General features: G+C 41.8%; 1 protein-coding gene across 1 annotated transcript in view; it reads right to left on the bottom strand.

The window, feature by feature from the left end:
- zgc:171844 (uncharacterized protein LOC100151763 homolog) overlaps positions 1-20,803 on the bottom strand; it is a 61,853-nt gene that overhangs the window by 3,362 nt on the left and 37,688 nt on the right. Inside the window, exons 3-5 of the mRNA XM_041217426.1 lie at positions 16,118-16,191; positions 8,859-8,973; positions 8,468-8,541 (exon numbers count right to left, since the gene is read on the bottom strand). Coding sequence (XP_041073360.1) covers positions 8,468-8,541; positions 8,859-8,973; positions 16,118-16,191 — 263 coding nt within the window. The remainder of the gene's footprint in view (positions 1-8,467; positions 8,542-8,858; positions 8,974-16,117; positions 16,192-20,803) is intronic.

The raw sequence follows: 20,803 nt of genomic DNA, 5'->3' as shown, positions 1-20,803 counted from the left end.
GATTCCTGCCTGAACGTGTCCATATTTCCACCTGCATCAATAGGAACGCTAACTTGGAACAAAATCCGTGATCCAAGGCTGGGCAGGTTTCACAGTTCTGCCGGAAGGATTGATCAGACAATTCAAACACAAATAAAACTCAACAATCCCCAAGTAATTGTCCTGTCATACCAAAAGTGTGTAAATTAAGGTATTTTACAATGTGGCACTGCTCCCAACACTCAAGTTGTTGGTCCCACTCAATCGAGGGCACTAACTAAAATATACAGTTCTTTTTTATATAAATGTGGGATGTAAGGAGACCCAATTGTTTGCTGGTGACTGGGGTAGGATTTCCACCTTAGGTACAATCAGGAATCTGCATGCATATCATGTGGTTTACCCGGCTCCCCAACGCCTGTCCCCCATTAACAAGGCACAAGCCAGGAGTGTGATTGAACAGTCTCCATTTGCCTAGATTTGAGTGTGCCTTCAACAACACTCAAAAAGCTCAACACCATCCAGGGCAAAGCATCCCTCTTGTCTAGCACAACATTCACCTTCACCACCAACATGCCTGCAGGGGACCAGCAACAAGCTGCTGTATCACATCTTCTGAAGGCTTATTCAATACTACAGCCCAGACCTGTCATCTCGACTACTTAGAATGACAAGGGCAGCAGGCACATGTGACTTGGAAGTGCTGGCAGTCACACATCTGGTTTCTTCTGACAGCTAAGGTAAAAGGCAGTTCCATTGGAGGACGCAGGGGCAGACAATGTGGACGAGAGGGCGAGTGCATGTGAGTAGCCCCAACAGGGGATAAAGTGAGAGGGTGTTGGCTTCAGAAGGCAGCGTGTGCCTTATGGTGATGGCCTGATGGGAAGCCAGGACACCACATCAATGTTCCTTCCTGGGTTTAAACCCTCAGCTCCACTCTTAGGTCACCCTCAAGAGTGAAAGAATCGACCAACTCTCCTCATGATTGTGCTCAAAGATTTACTCTGTGCCACAAAAGCTCCCTGGTACCTGACTCCAGTAGCATGGTGGTGTCGGAGCATTTGGGAGGGAGGTGGAGGATGTACTTGCCTTTCCAATGAGACTGGTCAGAAGGCAGACATGGGATAGTGAGTCAGTAAAGGCTGAAGTGTGGTTTACTGAAATGAAGAAGCAGCTGGTGATGGAGCCGAGGGGAGGGCAGGGGTTCCCCAGTCTCCATCAAGGACACAGTGAACAAACCGGCTGGCTTGGTCTCAGCACCTGCTCCATGATCTACACAACAATGGACAGGGAGCAGCTGTGGACCAGAAGCCCCTCCAGCAGTTGACTCACCAGCTGACTGCTGTCTTGGGGCATCCGGAAAGGGGACAATGAAGTAAACACCAGGACTCCCAAGGGAAGTTCAGGCCATTATTGACAGACTGAATGTCATTATAAGTGAGGCTTTTCATCTGTCAATGAAACCATTGCTGCTGCCAGTATTCCACCCATCACAGTGGTTGGTGAGATTGTGGGCGAGATCTACACTGGTGGGTTGGCTTGTAGGGTCCCCATGGCCAATGCTTCCTCCTCCTAAGTGTAACAGCACTATCTTGAACTCTAACCTTTCAGCAGCAGAGCCATTGCTAGCTGTTTGTGTGCTGTGACTGCCCCTCGGACGAGGTGCCCCAATTTGTTGTGATCCCGGACGAAGTACCCCAAATTGTTAACCTCCCGAATGGGGCCCCACTTTTGTGATACTCTCGGGTGAGGAGGAATGAGCTGGCTCCCCTTCTTTATTCGAGCCCCTCGGTTGGTCGCAACAAGGTTAATTTAAAAAAGGATCCTTTCCCTCATGGACACCTTTTCCCAGTCTAACTATATTTATGTTTTAGAAGGAGCTAATTTAACCAGGCTTTCTTGAGTCACAGAACGAGTAAGTTTATTAGTTACTAAAAACCCGACAAAAAATAATAAAAACTAAACATGCAAACACACAGATCAAAAATAAGAAGTTCAGCCCAAAAATAAAAAGTTAAAAAAGATATACTGATCAGACTTTGGCTTGTCCATGAGGAGTAGATGGCAAAACGTTGTGGCTGTTAAATTGGGTGATTCCAGTAGAACTGACTTTGGCAGTTGAGCAGTTGGTTTGGGGACACTTGGTTCTGCAGGTTAGCTGAAAGAGTTGTGGGCGAGATCTTTTTTGACTGTGCTTTGCTGATTTGTCTCCAGCCACAGAGAGAGATGAGAAAGGCTTTTACCTGCAAGCTGCAGGGATACCTAGTTGATGTTCTCCTGCTGTGACCTTCACAGCACATACTATCACACCAGAACTAGAACACAGAGATCAGGTTTCCAGCTGGCTTTTTAACCCCTTTTCTTGCGTATTCCTGGATAGGGAAAATAAACATGTCTTTCATCCAGAATCTGCTTTCTTTCAACTCAGAACAGTTCCACATTCTGAGATATAACTCAACAGGAGATGGTTTCTGCTGAGATGTGGTAATCAGCCTCCATTGTCTCCGCAACCACAGGAGATTAAAGTTCAATCTTTTGCATTGCATCTCTCCTTTCCAAGAGTCTGAAGTAGGCCTTGGCACCTTTTTAGGTGCAACGTTCCAGAGCCTCTCTGGACTAGTCGGTCAAGCTGTGTAGATGAGGGTAGTGCAGTTGATGTAGTTTACATGGACTGCAGTAAGGCTGTTGACAATGTCTCACATGGTAGAATGGTCAAGAAGGGAAGAGCCCATGGGATCCAGGGCAATTTGGCAAATTGGATCCAAAATTGGCTTAGTGGCAGGAGGCAGAGGGTGATGGTCGAAAGTTGTTTTTGCAATTGGAAGCCTGTGATGAGCGGTGTATCGCAGGGATTGGTGCTGGGACCCTTGATGTTTGTAGTGTACATTAATGATTTAGACATGAATATAGGAGGTATGATCAGTAAGTTCGCGGATGACACGAAAATTGGTGGTGTCGTAAATAGTGAGGGGGAAAGCCTTAGATAACAGGACGATATAGATGGGCTGGTAAGATGGACAGATCAGTGGCAAATGGAATTTAATCCTGCGAAATGTGAGGTGATGCATTTTTGAAGGACTAACATGGCAAGGGAATACACAATGAACTGTAGGACCCAAGGAAATACAGACGATCAGAGGGACCTTGGTGTACATGCCCATAGATCCCTGAAGGCAGCAGCACAGGTAGATGAGGTGGTTAAGAAGGCATATGGGACACTTGCCTTGATTAGCTGAGGCATAGAATATAAGAGCAGAGAGGTTATGTTGGAGCTGTATAAAACACTAGTTGGGCCACTGCTGGAGTATCATGTGCATTTCTGGTCGCTGCACTATAGGAAGGACGTGATTGTACTGGATGCAGAGGGGATTTACCAGGATGTTGCCTGTGCTGGGGTGTTTCAGTTATGAAGAGAGATTGGATAAGCTAGGGTTGTATTCCTTAGAGCAGAGGAGGCTGAGGGGGGACCTGATAGGAGGTATACAAAATTACGATAAGGTAGATAGGAAGAAACTTTTCCTCTTAGTGGAGGTGTCAATAATCAGGGGGCATAGATTTAAGGTAAGGGGCAAGAGGTTTAAAGGGGATTTCAGGAAAAGATTTTTCACCCAGAGGATGGTTAGAATGTGGAACACACTGCCTGAGGGGTTGGTAGAGGCAGGAACACTCACAAGATTTAAGAAATATTTAGATGAGCACTTGAAATGCCACAGCACACAGGGCTTTGGGCCAAGTGCTGGAAAATGGGAGTGGGATAGGTGCTTGATGGCCGGCACAGACACGATGGGCCACGATGAGCAGTTTAGAACCCAGCACAGGAGGACCGAGAAACTGATTAAGAAAGGGAAAAGAGAATATGAATGTAAACTAGTGAGGAACATAAAGGCCGACTGTAAAACCTTCTTTAGGTATGTAAAATGGAAAAGATTAGCTCGGACAAATGTGGGCCCATTGCAGGCAGGGACAGGAGAATTTATAGTGGAGAATAAGGAAATGGCGGAGAAGCTAAACACATTTGTGTCTGTCTCCACAGGAGAAGATACAGGAAATCTCCCAGAAATGCTAGGTGACCAAGGGTCTTATGAAACTGAGGAACCAAAAGAAATGAGTATTAGTAAAGAGGTAGCACTTTAATGTGAATAAGTGTGAAGTTATTCACTTTGGCAGCAAAAACCAAAAAGCAGAATATTTCTTCAACGGTGAGAGGTTGGGAAGTGCGGGTGTCCAAAGGAACCTGGGTATCCTTGTTCACGAGTCACTGAGAGCCAGCATGCAGGTGCAGCAGCGATTAGGAAGGCAAATGGTATGTTGGCCTTCATCACAAGACGATTTAAGTACAGGAGTAAAGATGTCTTGCTGCAGCTGTATAGAGCCTTGGGGAGACTGCACCTGGAGTATTGTACACAGTTTTGGTCTCCTTATCGAAGGAAGGATATACTTGCCAAAGAGGGAGCTCAACGGAAGTTCACCAGATTAATCCCTGGGAAGGTGGGATTGTTTATGAGGAGAGATTAGGGAGACTGGGTCTGTATTCCCCAGAGTTTCAAAGAATGAGGGGTGACCTCACTGAAACTTATAAAATTCTTACAGGGCATGACAGGGTGGATTTAGATAAGATGATTCCCCTGGATTGAGAGTCGAAAACCAGGGGACATCATCTCACAATAAGTCTAGGGCCATTTAGCACTGAGATGAGGAGGAATTTCTCTACTCAGAGGGTGGTGAATCTTCGGAATTCTCTACCCCAGAGGGCAGTGGAAGCTCAATCATTGAGCGTGTTCAAGACAGAAATCAATAGATTTATGGAGACCAATGACATCAAAGAATATTGAAATAGTGTGGGAAAGTGGCATTGAGGGAGATGATCAACCATGATCAAACTGAATGGTGGAGCAGTCTCGATGGGCTGAATGGCCTACTCCAGTTCCTATGTTTGTACTGTAGGACACACCAGCCACAGCCAGGGCCAGCAGGTAGAGGCTTGTCTCAGCATAGTGGCCAAGCATAGTGCCTCAAAAGAGTAGGAGGATTTTAATTTTCCGTTCCTCTACCACCTCCACATCCTCCTCCTCGTTGTCCAAAGGAAGAGGTGACAGGATGATGATTGCACATTTACTAATTATTTGTTTGGACTTTTTCAAAGTTTTTACAATAATATTTTACACTTCCCTAAAGTAAGACATCTGTAATGTCTGAATATTTCCACATTTGTTGATGAAAATATTTTTTATGACACTCCTCCCATCACCCATTAACAAAACTATCTTGTGATGAACCTGTCTGAGATAGCATTCAACATTCAGCAATCACAAACCATGGAACTCCCAATTATCCAGGCCTGCCCTACCAATGGCTGCACAGACAATCCACCTTCACTCACTGAAGCTGTGGAACAAATTAGTTAGTCATTATCTGGAGGAAAACTGCTTTTTTAAAAAAACCCTTGTTGTGCCAAAACCATTAAGAAACCAACTCATTGAAGACAAAAGAATGTTTAATTTTTGTCATGAGTTCCACATGGGGAGTTTTTAATTCATGAGAGCATTGTGAAGAATGCTTGTAATTGCTGTGTGAGTGATCCTATTCCATACAGCTACAGACTCCTTCTGTCCTTGCATTAGAGCAATCCCTTTGTCCTAACGTTCGCAGTATTCATATATTGGTGTGCTTGTCATGATGCAAAATAACAGGGTTCAAGCCCACTGACAAACAAAAACTAACTCTCTCTGTAATCTCAACCAGCCCTACAACCCTCTTGAGATACCTGTGCTCCTCTTTCATGGCCCCTTGTGCATCATCAATAATGAACACACCACCATGGTGGGCTTGCCTTCAGTTACCTGGAATACCCTCTCTACACGTCTTTTCCTCTCTACCACACTCCCCTCTTTTAAGACACTCCTTAAAACCTAACTTTTTGACCAAGCTTTTGAGCACCTGCCCTAGTCTCACTTTATGTGGCTCGGTGTCATACTTTGTTTTAAAATGCTCCTGTGAAGCCCTTTCAACTTTTGTTACATTAAAAGGTGCTGCATAAATAAGTTTTGTTTTAACAATAAATGTCTTAGTGTTACTGTTTGTGACTGACAGCATTGGTAACATTTTACCCTCTGACTTTGACGTTATACTTCAGGCTGAACAGTTGCATCACATGATTGTCTCAATTGCAACACAGATACAGTTCAGTAATCAAATTTAATAGTGGTCAGTTCTTCTGACTAGTTTTATTCCAACACTTCAGCATGAGTCATATCTGATAGAAGTCAGGCCTCAGATTTCTACCTCATGCAAAAACTCTGGCTTCACATAGAACCAGAAGTATAGCCTCCTATGTAGCAGGAATTGGACATGTTAAAGAACTAGATTTTAACTAGTGCGCGACTGACTCACAGACTGTGAGTTGTGTGGTTCGGCTGCACATGCTAAACACTCTCTCTGCTGCAGCTTCCTTGCAATTTTCAACAGCTTGGAAACCAGCCCGAGCTTTAGCAAGGTATTGCAGGGGTGGAGGGATGTGATAACGGTGGACCTGAGAAGCTTGGCCAGCACCAACCAACATCATTCCTGCAGAGTCAGAGGAGAACTGGCACCTCTAAAGGAGGTTTCACTTTCCTATTGTTGATCTTTGGCCACAAAACTAAATCAAACTGGGTGGTTTGTTCCCAGCATTTACTCTGCTATAATGGCGATTGGGATCTTGCCTGTGTCATTGACTCTAAGGTACATGTCCAAAGGACCTGATCCTTGAAAGAGACAGGCATTCCAGCCAATCAAGATGGAGTTGGCTGATCAGAATCAGGGACAGGTGGTAAGTTTTCGCTTGTGACGTTCAGCATTCTGTTTCTGCACAACCGAAACCAGGGAAAGTCTCCCTCAATATTTCCAATCTTTATTCCATCAACTTCAGTTCTGGTTCTGGCACAGGGATTTAAGTACAGGGGTAAAGATGTCTTGCTGCTGTTGTATAAAGTCTTGGGAAGACCTCACGTGGTACAATTTTGATCCCCTTTTCTAAGGAAGAATATACTTTTCCCCAGAGTCTTCCTTGCCAACCTCCAATCCTTCGTTAGACATTAAACCAAGACCACATCTGGCTGCTTGAGTGATGTAAATGATCCCATGCCACTATTTCAATGAAGAATGGGGGATTTACCCTTGTGTCCTGGCCAATATCTAACGCTCAATCAACATCGTTAAAAATGATCCGGACACTATCACATTGCTGTTTGTGGGAGCTTGCTGTGCACAAACTGGCAGCCACATTTCCTACATTGCAACAACCACACTTCAGAAGTATTTCATTTGCTAATAAGTGCTTTTGAGGCATCTGGTGGTTGTGAAAAGCGCTATCTAAATGCAAGTGTTTCTTCCTCTCTTTCTACAAACACAACTTGTCCAAAGTCAGCAGCCCATGCCTGATCCCACATGAGTTCCTGTTTACTGATCACCCTTGTCTCCAGTGACCCATGTTGGTTCCCTACATGCCTCCCAATGGCTTGATTGTGCAATCCTCATCTTCACCTTTAAAATCTCCATGGACTCGCTTCATGTTCTCTCATCAAACTCCTTCAACCTTATTCCAGGATTGCTTCCAACTCTGGTTCCCATCACCCCCACCACTTCTGATAGATGTTTTCATCCACTTCAGCCCCACTGTCTGAAATTCTTCCAGTAAAAACCATCCACTTCTCTCTCACCTTTAAAGCCTCTTCTCAAAACCCAGGGTTGAATTTGTGATGTTGTCACTGGGAAGTTATTCCCGAAATTATGCTTGGGGCACTCAATCTGGGATGTGAATTTACACCTAAATTTCCTGCCAACCTCAACAGCATACAGCAGGACACAAACTTTTCCCACAAACAAGTGGAAACCAGTACAATGTGAGGAAGTGCAGAACTCAGGCCATATGTTCCTTCTTTAGCTGCACAAATCTCAGTTTCAAACTATTTTGCCATCATTCATGTACATTTGGCACAGCACGTTTAAAACATTTAATTATGGAAGGATTTGAATTTTTAATATGATTCATACAAAAGCTACAAAACTGCATTCAAAGAAACAGAAAATACAGAATACAGTGCTGGTTCCACAGAGGATTAAATATACAAACGTCACTTTAATAATAAAAGATAAAACACATTCCCCTACTGCGACAAATTCTGGGCATAATTTTACACCCTTGCAAACTCGTAAGATTGCAGTAAGTTTGCCTGGAGCTCTCTTTCACTTGGGGTAGAGCCATTATGACGAGCCAAGATGCATTTGGAGGGTAGTGATCAGTTGATGCATGTAGAGTATTTGATGCAGCAAACTTCAGCCCAAGTGAACTGGGGCCAAAATCAAAGGTTTGATGCTGGGGATGGGGATGGGGGGCATAAAAACAGGGAAATTGCAGATTTGGAGAGGACGTTTCTTTTTCCGCATTAGCAGAAATTTACAGAGGTGACAACCAGGAAAGGAATCAGAGTCTTGACAATCAAACACCTACTTGTCTTTCTCGAGCTGGCCTTTGATAACTTCGCCTGCAGGAAATCAGACATTTCTTTATCTTCCTCTCTTTCTCTGTGGTAAAAGCAATAAAATTCAGTGATCACTACTTAGCAAACATCGTGTAGCCGATTAATTCAAAGCAACTGCAACCTTATCAAAGCAAAATACTGTGGATGCTGGAAATCTGAAACAAAAATCTGAAGGAGAGTCATACAGACTCCAAATGTTAACTCCCTTTTTCACTCCACAGATACTGCCAGACCTGAGCTTTTCCAGCATTTTCTGCTTTTATTGCAACTTTATCAACCCATATTTGATAATTCAAATCTCAAATCCTTTAGGCTGTGTCAACATTTATCTGAAAGGCTTGTTTAACTGAAGTGCTGTACCTCAACCGTTCAAATTCAACATCATCCACAAGGAAATCTCTCGTCTCCACCAGCTTATGGATCCGTTGCAATAATTCTTCTTCCTTCTGTTTATCTTCATTCGATTTGTCCTTATCTAGATTTATAAATGAGAGTGCCTATTAGGTCACTATTTATAGAGAAAGATTTTATTTAATCCATCTACACGAAGCTTTTCCAGAAGTAACAGTATCTTACAGGCCAGTAATGGCTCAGTTTTGATCCCTGGTCTGCATAGAATGAACAGATCTGTAGTGGCAGCAGGAGTGCTCCAGTTAACACTGCCCTTAGGTTAGGAAGGGGAAAATCAGCTGTGGCTCTGTTGGTAAACTCTTGTCTCTAAATCAGAGAATTGCTGGTTCAAACCCCATTCCAGAGACTCATGCCCAAAAATCTAGGCTGGCGTGCAGAACTGAGGGGTTGCTACATCGTTTAGAAGGGCTGTCTTTAGGATGAGATGTTAAACCAAGGCCTGGACAGGTGGATGACAAAAGTCCACAGAACCATTTTGAAGAGGAGCAGGGGTATTATCCTCAAGCACCTTGGTCAATATTAATCCTTCAATAACCATCACAAAGACAGTTACAAACAGTCGTTTGATAGTACAAAACTTAAATATTGCTGAAACAAGAGATATGTTGATGAAGCTTTTCATCTTGCACTCATCAGGACAAACACAAGAATGCCAAATTTCAAACAATCACAACAATTTATACCACAGGAGAAAAGGATGTGGATTGGTTGGCAAGTCAACTCTGATTGGCCAAGGCATTGCCATGGAGAAAACAACAGATTAGATGGTCATTATCACATTGCTGTTTGTGGGAACTTGCTGATAGCAAATTAGCCTTTGCATTTCCTACCTTGAAACAGTGGCTACACATCATAAAAGTACTTCATTAGCTGTAAAGTGCTTTGGAACATGCTGAGGTTGTGAAATGTGCTGTATAACTGTTGTAGGGTGGCCGAGCTGTACTATTAGTGATAGAGATGATCTGCAGACACTTCTTAGGTGGAAATGTTAAGTTTATTTACAACATACTCAGCAGCAACTACACGTGTGCTTTCAACTCCAACTCTATCTCTACACTGACTGTGGAGGTAGCCCGCGCTACTCTCGTATTGGTTACCACAGATCATGTGATCTTTCCTAAAAAGTATTGTTCTTAAAGGTACATTACACACTAAATAAAACCATAATTACTACAATAATGGAATCAGAACAAGTTTTAAATTACGATAACTAATCCTGTTACTTCTGTTAAAGTGCCTTTGAAAATAGGGTCAGGCAATGTTGTGCTGCAGCCTGATAGTGCTCACTCTCGAGATTCACACACAAGGATTCCTCTCGGAATATTCCACAGTATCCAGAAATTAAATAAAGGTTCCATCTCCTACACAGTAGTGTGGAGTAACTCAAGTAACTCAAGAGAGAAATCATAGGACATGTAAAAAGTGTCCGTTTTAGATTTCCTTTGAACACATTGGTAATAAAAATATTGGAGACAGCAAACAAAAGACCTGTTTAACTGGCAGGGAGGTTAGAGGTCAGCAACCATGTGGTGAAAGTTCTGGGAATATGTTCTTTCAGAATTGGCAAATCTATCTTGGCATCTTGTGTGAGGTAGGAAGTAGCAGCAGTTCTGGGGCTGCACACAGCATGGAGGCAAAAAGGGAGAAAGCAAACATTTGAGAGCAAAAACTAAAGGTTCCCAAATCTCTCGCACAATCTTTCGGCCTTGGGATAAGCCACTTACACAAAACAGTCAAAACTCTAGCTTATGCATATGAATGCATGTTGCTGGACAGCCTGAATATTTTGCATGCAAACAGAATAGAGCATTTCTCCTGAGATAGGGTGTTCAAAAATAACTTGGGTGTCCATTTCTAACCACAATCAAGTGATAGTTGTGGGATGTGGGTGAATGTGGGGGGTGGAGGGAGGGGTGTCCCAGGGGACAATATCCAGGGCAGCTCTGACATCTTCTATGGATAAAAAAGGTCTCCAGTGAAGAATGGTCACCTGCTCAAAATATCACTCGTAGAGTCACAATAGTTCCATGAGACAAGATGGGGTTAGGGGGTGGGGGGTGGGGGGGGGAACAGGTGGGTAGAGATAGAAATTGGAAGGATAAATTACATTCATGAAACCAAATTAAGGATGAATAAGTATTTTGCTCCTTTCGATAGTGTTAACAAGACTAGACTGTTACTGGATTCATTTTCTCTCGTGGTCTGGTCATCATTGTTAACATATTTCAAGTAAAAAATTATTTGAGGAGACTGGGAAATATTTGGGATTATAATCGGCCCAGTCTGAGTGGGTGGGAGTCCCTGATGTGCATCAAGGTTCTATGTGACCATCTCAGCTCAGTTCCTGAAACCTCACAAAGTTATTCATAAATTTAAGGCTAGGCAATCTTGCAAGATGGTTAGTGCGGGATTTGGAACACAGATCACTCTGCTGGACCAGACATATTTTTGTAAATATCCTGAATGTAATTTAGCTGATGAGATAGTAAATGGTAAAATTATTTTGGATGTTAATAGGTTATTAACCTATTTCAATAAAACTGTTTAATCACTTTGGTAAAATACCAGTAAGAATTTTTCACAAACTCTTTAACCAGGTTGTTGAAAAGAAAGTTCAGATTGATTCCCAAATCATTGCTGGACTAGAGTAAATAGTTATCCTGCAACCAACATATGTATTATCTGATCTGGGAGGACTTGATACTGATTCAATAAGCTCAATATGGAAAAATCTTTCTATTCTGCATTGATAAACATGAAGAAATATCCTAAAAGAGAAATCATTTTTCTCCGTTCAAGCAGAAAGGCCTAAAAGGCACATTTTTGAAAAAGGTGTACAAGTGCTCCAAGCTTCCAAATTTAAAATGCAAAATGTAAACTTTATTTTTGGCTGCTGTAAAGAAACACATGGCAGATGGATTACAATGTGGGGAAGATGGATTATAATAGAGGGAAGTGTTAAGTTATCCATGTTGAAAAATTTTTAAAATTCAGAATATTTATAAAAGATGAGAGAATGAGGGAAAATTGGCATTCAGAGGGACCTGGTGCCCTTTCACACAAATTACAGCAAGTTAACATATAGATACAACAAGCAATTATGAAATCAAATTGTAAATTAACTTTTATTACAAAGGGATTGGAATATAAGAGTAAAGGTTATATAGGGCTTAGTGAGACCACAGCTGGAGTATTATGTACTGTTTTGGTTTCCAGCCGAAGGAAGCACGTACATGTCTCTGAAGGAGTGCAACCAAATTTTACAAGACTGATTCTTGAGTTTTGGGATTGTCCTGCAAGGAGGTTGAGTAAACTAAGCCTATATTCCTGTTACAATCCCAGCTGAGATTACCCCTGAACAAGCCTGATCCCAGAATGGAACCCAGCTTGATAGATCCTAACTTTTATTTGTTTGCTTAGGTACGTGGAGAGTCAGCTGATGAACTTTTAACAAAAGAATAAAACATTTATTCAACAAGAAAAAGGTAAACTGCATTACAATACACCTTCACTCACAACTATATTTTTACAGATAAATACGGATTTGTAAGGATAACACAAGTTACAAAAGCTATCTTATACTTCAATGTTCACAGTAAATACACAGTCCATGTAAACCAATAGGCACCTTGTGGTCAGACACACCACACTCTGAAACCAAGTGACAGATGCCACCTCAACTAGATGCTATGGATCTCTCCTCAACTCCCCCCAGACACTTGTTAGACCGTCAGCCAATCAGTTGCACTGAACTCTGTCTTTCACATGAGGGTTTCCAACCTCCACTCTCCAAGAAATCACTTTGGAAACTTCTCCCAAATAAACACTTTCTCTCAGATACCTTCCGCAAGGGTTTACCTCCAGGGTTTCAAACTCTCCTTGATGTTCCTCTTCCCTGGGTCACCACATGCATTCAAACTATCTTCCTCACATGCTCTCTCACCAACTCAGCCATCAACTGTACCACTGCTTCACATAACCCATAGCAAAGAGGCAAAGAGTTACAGACCTTCAGCTGTCTCTTTGGACCTTCTTGCCTCTTGCAAGATGTTCTCACTTTAAATCTGCTTTCTGCAGCTTTTGTCTCTTTATATCTGAAGCTTGGAGCCTTTCTCTCTGCCCTTCATTCTTAACTTCACCGAATAGGACCTTTTTCCAGGTTGCTGTCCTTCCTTTGACTAGAAGGTCAAACTTTCTCCTGTTCCACTTCCTGGATTTTTGGGGTCTTGTCTTTAGCTTGGGACTGACCACCTGTCCCCTTTGCTCCAGTCTCTCTTGGCAGATACTTTCAAAACCAACTGAACTCAAACGGCTTCCAAAATCAAACTGCTGTTCCTACTCTTGTGTGTATGTGTCTGTGGGAGGGACCAGCCGTTCTGGACACCTGTTGGTAGGCAACAGTGCTGTTTTTTCTACTCTTATTGTTTAATTTAGCTGCAACAGTCCTAAAAGACTCATTAGAAGTGCAGGCAACTTTTAAAGTGAACCTAAAACTCAATTTGACCTTTTCTTAACACACAAAAACAGAAATACAGGTAAAACTTAAACATTAAAGCTAAAACTCAGTTCTAATACCCACAAATACCAATATAACTCACTTAAACTGCCTCTATTTACCGACAATTCCTAAGAATTTAGATGAATGAGGGGTGATCTCGTTGAAGCGTATAAAATTCTCAGGAGACTTGACAGGGTAGGTTTTGGGAGGTTGCTTTTCCTGGAGACTAGAACAAAGGGTCACAGAAATAAGGGGTCAGCCATTTAGGACTGAGATGAAGTGAAATGTCTTCACTGAGTGGGTTATGAATTTTTGGAATTCTCTACCCCAGAGAGCTATGGATGCTCAAGTTGTTGAGTAAATTGAAGATAAACATTAAGGGAACCAAAAAATATGGGGCTAATACAGGAAGATGAATTTGAGGTATAAGATTAGCTATGATCTTATTGAATGGTGGAACAGGTTCAAAGGGCCAAATGGCCTAATCCTGGTCCTGTTTCTTATATTTTAAGGTTCTAATTGCTTTTCTTGTCTGTTTCATTTACCTTGAGAACAGAGTTCTACATTTGTAGGCCATTTGTAACCAAGGCCTGAATTTTCAACAGGCCAGAGAGCCTCTTCCATCATGGTGAAAATGGCCAAAAATCCTTAGTCCCGCCCTCAAAAATGCCACTTCCTATTTTTGTGGGGGCAGGCCAGGGTTCACACATCCGTGGTTTATGGAGGCAGCTGGCCATTTAAATCATCAGCTGCCTCCACTCAATACTGATCTTTTGCGTCCCTGTAGCGTGAAGCCTGGACCAGGATATGGAGGTCGGCAAGCGGGAGTGGGGCCCACTTGCCGATGTGTAAAATGATACAGGATGACTCGGGCGGAACTCCCGACATCACCCTGTGTCATCTCCATTTTCAGGTTGGCGGGGGTGCAGCCGAATCAGCTGTGTGCCCACCGACCTGTCAATGGCCTATTGAGGCCATTTGAAAAGTAATTGAACTCATTAATGGACCTGCCCATCCAACCCGGGAACCTTGGCGGGCTTCAGGAAAAGTATGGAACCTTATCCACGAGCAGGATGTGGTTTCAAGTAGGTTTTTAAAAAGTTAATAAATGTTTGATTAAAAGTGATGGACATGTCCCAACTCATGTGAATGTCACATGAGGGGACATGTCAGGGAAATTTTAACTTTGTGCATTGACCTGTTTTGAATTTGTGTTGAATTAATTTTGAATTAGTCTCACGGAGATCAGTGCGCTCTTTCGCACATAAAATGGCGGCGCGCCCCCAATCAGGGGGCCCGCTCCTGCACTTCCCCCCCCAACAGGGGGAAATTTCTTCCCCTGGAGTATGTAGATCAGACCAGTTACAAGCAGGTCTTTGTGGATTCATTTGGATTGCCCTTTGGAGAGATAAGGTGCCCCTTTAGATCTGGCCCCAGGATGCCTTTGGTGGAGCTAAGGTGCCCTTTGGTGGGGGACAGATGCCCTTTGGGCTTGTTAAATACAGGCATAAATGTGCATAAAAAGTGCATAAACCCATTAACTGTCAAGCTCATCGGACCTGCCAAAACCAACTGTTCAAACCTGTCAGCAGCACCTGTCAAAGGGACCCATCAGACTGTCAGGAGGACCTGTAAAGACCAGCTCTTAAAGGGAGCTGTCAAACATTTAAGGCATTTAAAGTTGTAAGGAGCTTAAAATCCGGCCTTTTAAATTTTTGAAAAAAAAATTGCTTGCTATGGGTACTGAGGTGTAGGTTGGCATGGATGGAATGGGGGTTATGGGGGTGGGTACAGGGGCATGAGGTGGCATGGATGGGAATGGGGAGTGCATGGGGGAGTGTTGAGGGCTGTTTTTTGTTTTATTGGTTTTTTTTAAACTTTGACAAAGTGTTGGATTTCCGAGGCAAGCCCGGCAGCCTCTGTGCCCGCCAACCTCTGTGCCCGCCAGCCTCTGTGCCCGCCAGCCTCTACACCCGCCAGCCTCTGCGCCCGCCAGCCTCTGCGCCCGCCAGCCTCTGTGCCCGGCAGCCTCTGTGCCCGGCAGCCTCTGTGCCCGGCAGCCTCTGTGCCCGGCAGCCTCTGCGCCCACCAGCCTTGGCGCCCATTCCAGGGACGGCAAGTCTGACTCCTGTTACACGCCGCTCACCAAATCCCGGGGCCACTTTTGCCCAAGTCGGGTCTATGGAGCTGGGAATGTCCCAACTCTTATGCTCCTGACTCAGGAGGAAAAACCCTGGCCTAAATCAGAGAACCCACAGGTTAAAGCAGCTTCATTCATGTTGCTGTGTGATACGCGATCGACATCATTCCTAACTCTGTTATCAGGGAAAGAAAAACAATATCAACATCTGGAGCAGAGTCTCCACTTGTTTCAGCACAAAATACAAGAGTAAATCATAACTAATGTAAGCATTAAAGCAATACAAGTTGATAGTTTTTCCATTTAGGTTTTAAATATCACTTCAGTTGACTTCCACCAATAATTGTGAAACTCACTGAGTATTACTGTCCATTATATATCTGTCTTTTACATAATTGTTTCAGTTTCCACATTCCTGGAATCAGTACAAATTTTACACGCAGTGAGAGAAAAATCTTGGAACTCCATTCTTGGGTGCTGGTTCTTGATTCGCTTTAAAACAACATAAACTAACCAACCGACTGTTTCATGTCAAACTACACGAAGATTTCAGCAGATTCAGATACTCACCTGGGATTGATACCAGTTTTTGCAACTCTTTCTTAAACTGGGTTATTTCCTTACACAGTTGTATATCGTCCATCCTAGAAATAAATGTCAGAAAACACATTGGTAATGTGATAATCCACAGAAAGGCATGAAAAAAATTCTCCTAAGGGTGTTATCTTCCCTATGACTGAACAGTATTGGATCTCTGAAATTGACTAGTTAGCCGCTTTTCCTTTTAATCCAAGTGGGATTGGAAAATTTCACAAGGAAATCTTTGAGACAATTCAGCTCGTGGAAGATTAATTACTTAGTGCCACAATGTATTAGTAATAACGGCAATCAAAACTGCAAACAACATCTATTTAAATACAAAAAACCTTTACCCCAAACAAAACAAAAATTGCTGGAAAAACTCAGCAGGTCTAACAGCATCTGTGGAGAGAAAGAGAGAGTTAACGTTTCGAGTCTGTATGACTCTTCTTCAGAACTTTTACCTCATCGTTGTTTACTTTTTGTATATCCTAACAGTGGATTAAATGCTGTCATAAACATTCTCTCAATTATTTAGTTTTTATAAAATCATTCTACCTTTTACTCATGGGCCCCTCATTACTAATTTTCCTAAATTATCTTGCTGTTTGACTAACGATTATCAGTCTAACTATAGAACTTTACTATTTGGTTTTACATCACATAACCATTCCTGAAATAGTAATCCAGAGGACTGGACTGACCATCTGGTGACGTGAGTTCAAATGGGGAACTTAAATTCAATTAATAAATAAATCTGGAATAAAAATCTAGTCTCCGTATTGGTGACCATGTGACTGTGGTAAAAGCCCATCTGGTTCACTAATGTCCTTTAGGGAAGGAAATCTGTCGGCCTTACCTGGTCTGGCCTACATGTGACTCCAGACCCACAGCAATGTGGCTGACTTTTAACTCCCATGATTCAAGAAAGAAAAACAACACACTAAAAATTATTTTTAAAGTTACCCCTGTAATCAATTCCTGTTTTCTGACCACTATAGGAGATCAGCAAAGAAGTGGGAAAAAATAATAGATCAGCAACACAGAAAATAAAATGATAACTTTAGTAACTAGTGAATGAATAGCTTTTAAAAACTCCAAGCAAAGTTCAAATATTTCATTTGAAGAGCTTAATCTAATAAAAAAATTATTTGGTACATGAACTGGAATGCACTTTATTGGTTAAATATAACCAACAGTCACATTCTAAAAGATATTCGTGGAGCCATTACAACTGCAAAATCTAGACCGATTTTTCTTTTATATTTTTAAGCTTAAAAAAAATCTATAGAAAAAGATAATGCGCCATCCTTCAGACCGTGTCAGCTGACATGGCCAGTTACTGACCTGCCATCTCTCCTTCCTTGGGGGTTGGGGTTGGAGAGACAATGCAACGTAAACAATCATTATTTAATTCCTCTCATGGGTAAACAGAAACATAAACTGAGTGTCCGAAGGGACTCCCAGCTTTTGATTTCAAGCTTCTAACTCAATTAAAGAGTCTCAACTTCAGTAATGATGCACAGTGGAAAAGGGAACAGATCCTAATCATAGCAGAAGGTGTCTCAGGGAGGTGTTCAATTATAATGGTTGGAAACGATTACATTGCTGTAATCGAGCCAGGTTCTAGTATGTTTCATATTGTTTCAATTTCACTCTTGTGGTTTTATGTCATCTCAAGCTTCTATTAGAAAAATGCCTTGTAATTAAACCCAGCAAAAAAAATATGGTTTGAGAGTAGGCTCACAGGAGCTATTCCATTCAATGTTGTGAGATACATTAGGAGAGAAGACAAAAAGCTTAGAAATTTTGGCTAATGATCAAAAAACACTGGAGTTTTGAGTTTATGATTTATTTCCTTTCTCAAGCCAAGTATTTGTAGCCTTATGTAGTGTATAAGATATAAAGGCAACACAAACCAGCCTCCATTACCATTCCCAGGTAAGAATAAGGCTTTTCTCCTTGTTCAACTGAAATAAATTCCTCTTTGGAATTAACGCATGGAATATTACAGAATGGGATTGTGCAATTATCCAATAGCTGCTTCTGTCATGTGTCAATCTCCCTCAAACTATGAGCAGAGTAGAGGCTCTAGCCATGGGAAGTTAATTGAAAATACATTTTATCTGCGTTCGATATCGCTGCTGAGCTGGATTCTACTACTTTGCTGTTTGCAAGTGGGGTTCATCATTTCAGTAATTAGGAGTTAAATGTCTGTTTTAACAGACATGGGTAATCACCTGTCCTTCTTCACAATTGAAGACCTACAAATAAATTGGCAATTTTACTTTCATAGAATCTTAATGCACAGAAGGGAGCCATTTGGCCCATTATATCTGTGCTGGTTCTCATCAAAACCCCTCAGAATTTTGAACACATCTATCAAGTCCTCCCCATAACCTTCTCTATTCTAAGAGCCATCTCAACTTCTCTCATCTCTCCTCACAATAAAGTCGCTCATCCTTTTCGAAAACATGTATTCTGCAATTCCACATGAAACAGACATTCTTGCCATGTTTCAGAAGAACTTGAGGCTGTAAATTTCTGTTTATTACTAACAAGGAATGCATAAAAAATCCTGTTGGTTGCATTGCTCAATTTGTTTACAGACACACTTTCTAGAGAGCAATATATGTATTTTGATGCAGTAACAAATATTGGGGTAGCTGACAGAAATTTGTCCATCGCTATTAAAGTTAACAATTCCACTATGTTTTCTAACATATCACCTTTCAGGAGTTATTCTGCATTAAGCATTGTCCCATCTCTGTGCTATCCTTCATTAAACAGAGGTTGAAGAAATGAATGCCATACACAACTATGAAGCATTCATAAACTTATATCCTGAAATTTAAAGTTCAAATTATCTAACTTTAGTTATGCATCTAACAGAGGATATCTAGTCCTGGATTAATGCTTTAATTCCTTTGGCAAGCTCTGGGGATAAGGTGCACAGAACAGGCAGAAATAATATAATTGCTGAAACATAGATCTCACAAGATAATTACAGAAGAGGGAGGTGATTTGATCCATCTGAATTCATTCAACTAGAAGGATCCCAGATGGTCTCAAACTTCAAATTGTCTCAAAAAAATTACAGGTTTGTTGGCATTACTGTTCTTCCTGGAAGATTATTCCATACACTGATCATTATGAAAAAGAATTCAGTCCTAAATTTGCCTCTTACTAGTTTAAAACAGTGTCTCATTGTCTTACTCTCATTTTAGTTTAAAATAAAACTCTGGGTTTACCATGTTCATTTTCTGTAGTATCTTATATCCTGCTAAAGGATCATCTCTCAGATACTTCTCTTCTTGGGCTTTGTCATTAACTGATAGTATAACAGTTATCATGTAAGTAAATCTTCCAATTCTGTGCTCCCAGTGCAAGAGCACTGTGCAGCAAGAACGCACGTTGAAATATTAGGCATAGGGTGGAGCTTACTTACTCCGTAGTCTTCCAACCACCTGTGGGTGACTAGACTGACTCCATTAGCAGCCGACATCACTGCAACTTTCACCTTGGTTTTTACCACAAGTAGCTTTCAACCCTAAAAGTACTTTCCTTTGATGTTTCTCCCACAATTCTTCATTATCAAAAGAAGCTCTTATTTTGCTAATATTTCGAAATACAAAGTGCCATTCTGAACAAAGCGCCATTCTGAACAAATCTATTATGGAATTATAGCTAAATCATCTTCATACCAATCTGACCCCAGCACCTATCAGAGTGATAACCATCTCACCTGACCCACACTTTTACCCTCTATTCTACCTCCTCCACACAGCCTGGAGAGTATTAATAATTTTATTCAGTTTTTGTTTTAAACTTCTGATTATTTTTGTTTTTAATCACTACTTTGGCTGATTTAAGGGTTATTTGCAGGAGGTCATTTCTGGTCAGTTTTTGTTTTGATTCCCTCATGTGATCTTATATCTCTAGGGTCATTGACATTACTGGAAGACAGCTTTTTGTCATCCTGCATATTGAAATAGCTTCAGACGGAGTAAATGCAAAGCTTATATTCATGGACACAAGGTTATGAGGACGTGAAAGCACTGGGATGAGTTGTTTCTTCTTGATTTGCCACCCATTTATCACTTTCCACCATACTGCCATAGACATCTGCTTGCAGCTGCTAAGCCAATCCTCTAGTTGAGAGAACAGGATACAAACACTATATGCTCCTATGTCATACATTGCATGGATCAATCAGAATAAACATGTTAACTAAGGAATGGATTTGGGACAAGGCAGAGTAGAACAATGCATCTCTTCCCTTATAAACCAATTTCTTTTTCACAGAATCACACAGTGCAGAAGAGGCCCTTCGGCCCATCGAGTCTGCGTCGACACGTGAGAAACACCTGACCTACCTACCTAATCCCATTTACCAGCAATTGGCCCATGTTTTTTCACTGGGCTGGTGCTGTTTCCCAGTGGAAGTGAAACTCAGAGTCACTGGAGTTTAAAGTCAGTTCTATTAATTTTATATAATTGTATAAAGGCGCAAAATCTCTTTCCCCTCCTCACTGTGAATCTTCGTCCCCATGCAGATCTTGTTAGGTCTTGCACCTCCTGTAGACAGGCAGGCAGACGGGCAGCCTGATTCCAGGATTCAACCAATCCTGTTCATCAGCTGTTCACTAAGAGATGTGTAATTGCAACAAAAGGACA

The sequence above is a fragment of the Carcharodon carcharias genome, chromosome 22 (genome assembly GCF_017639515.1).
Source record: "Carcharodon carcharias isolate sCarCar2 chromosome 22, sCarCar2.pri, whole genome shotgun sequence".
NCBI lineage: Eukaryota > Metazoa > Chordata > Chondrichthyes > Lamniformes > Lamnidae > Carcharodon > Carcharodon carcharias.
This window is presented reverse-complemented; position numbering and strand designations above follow the sequence as displayed.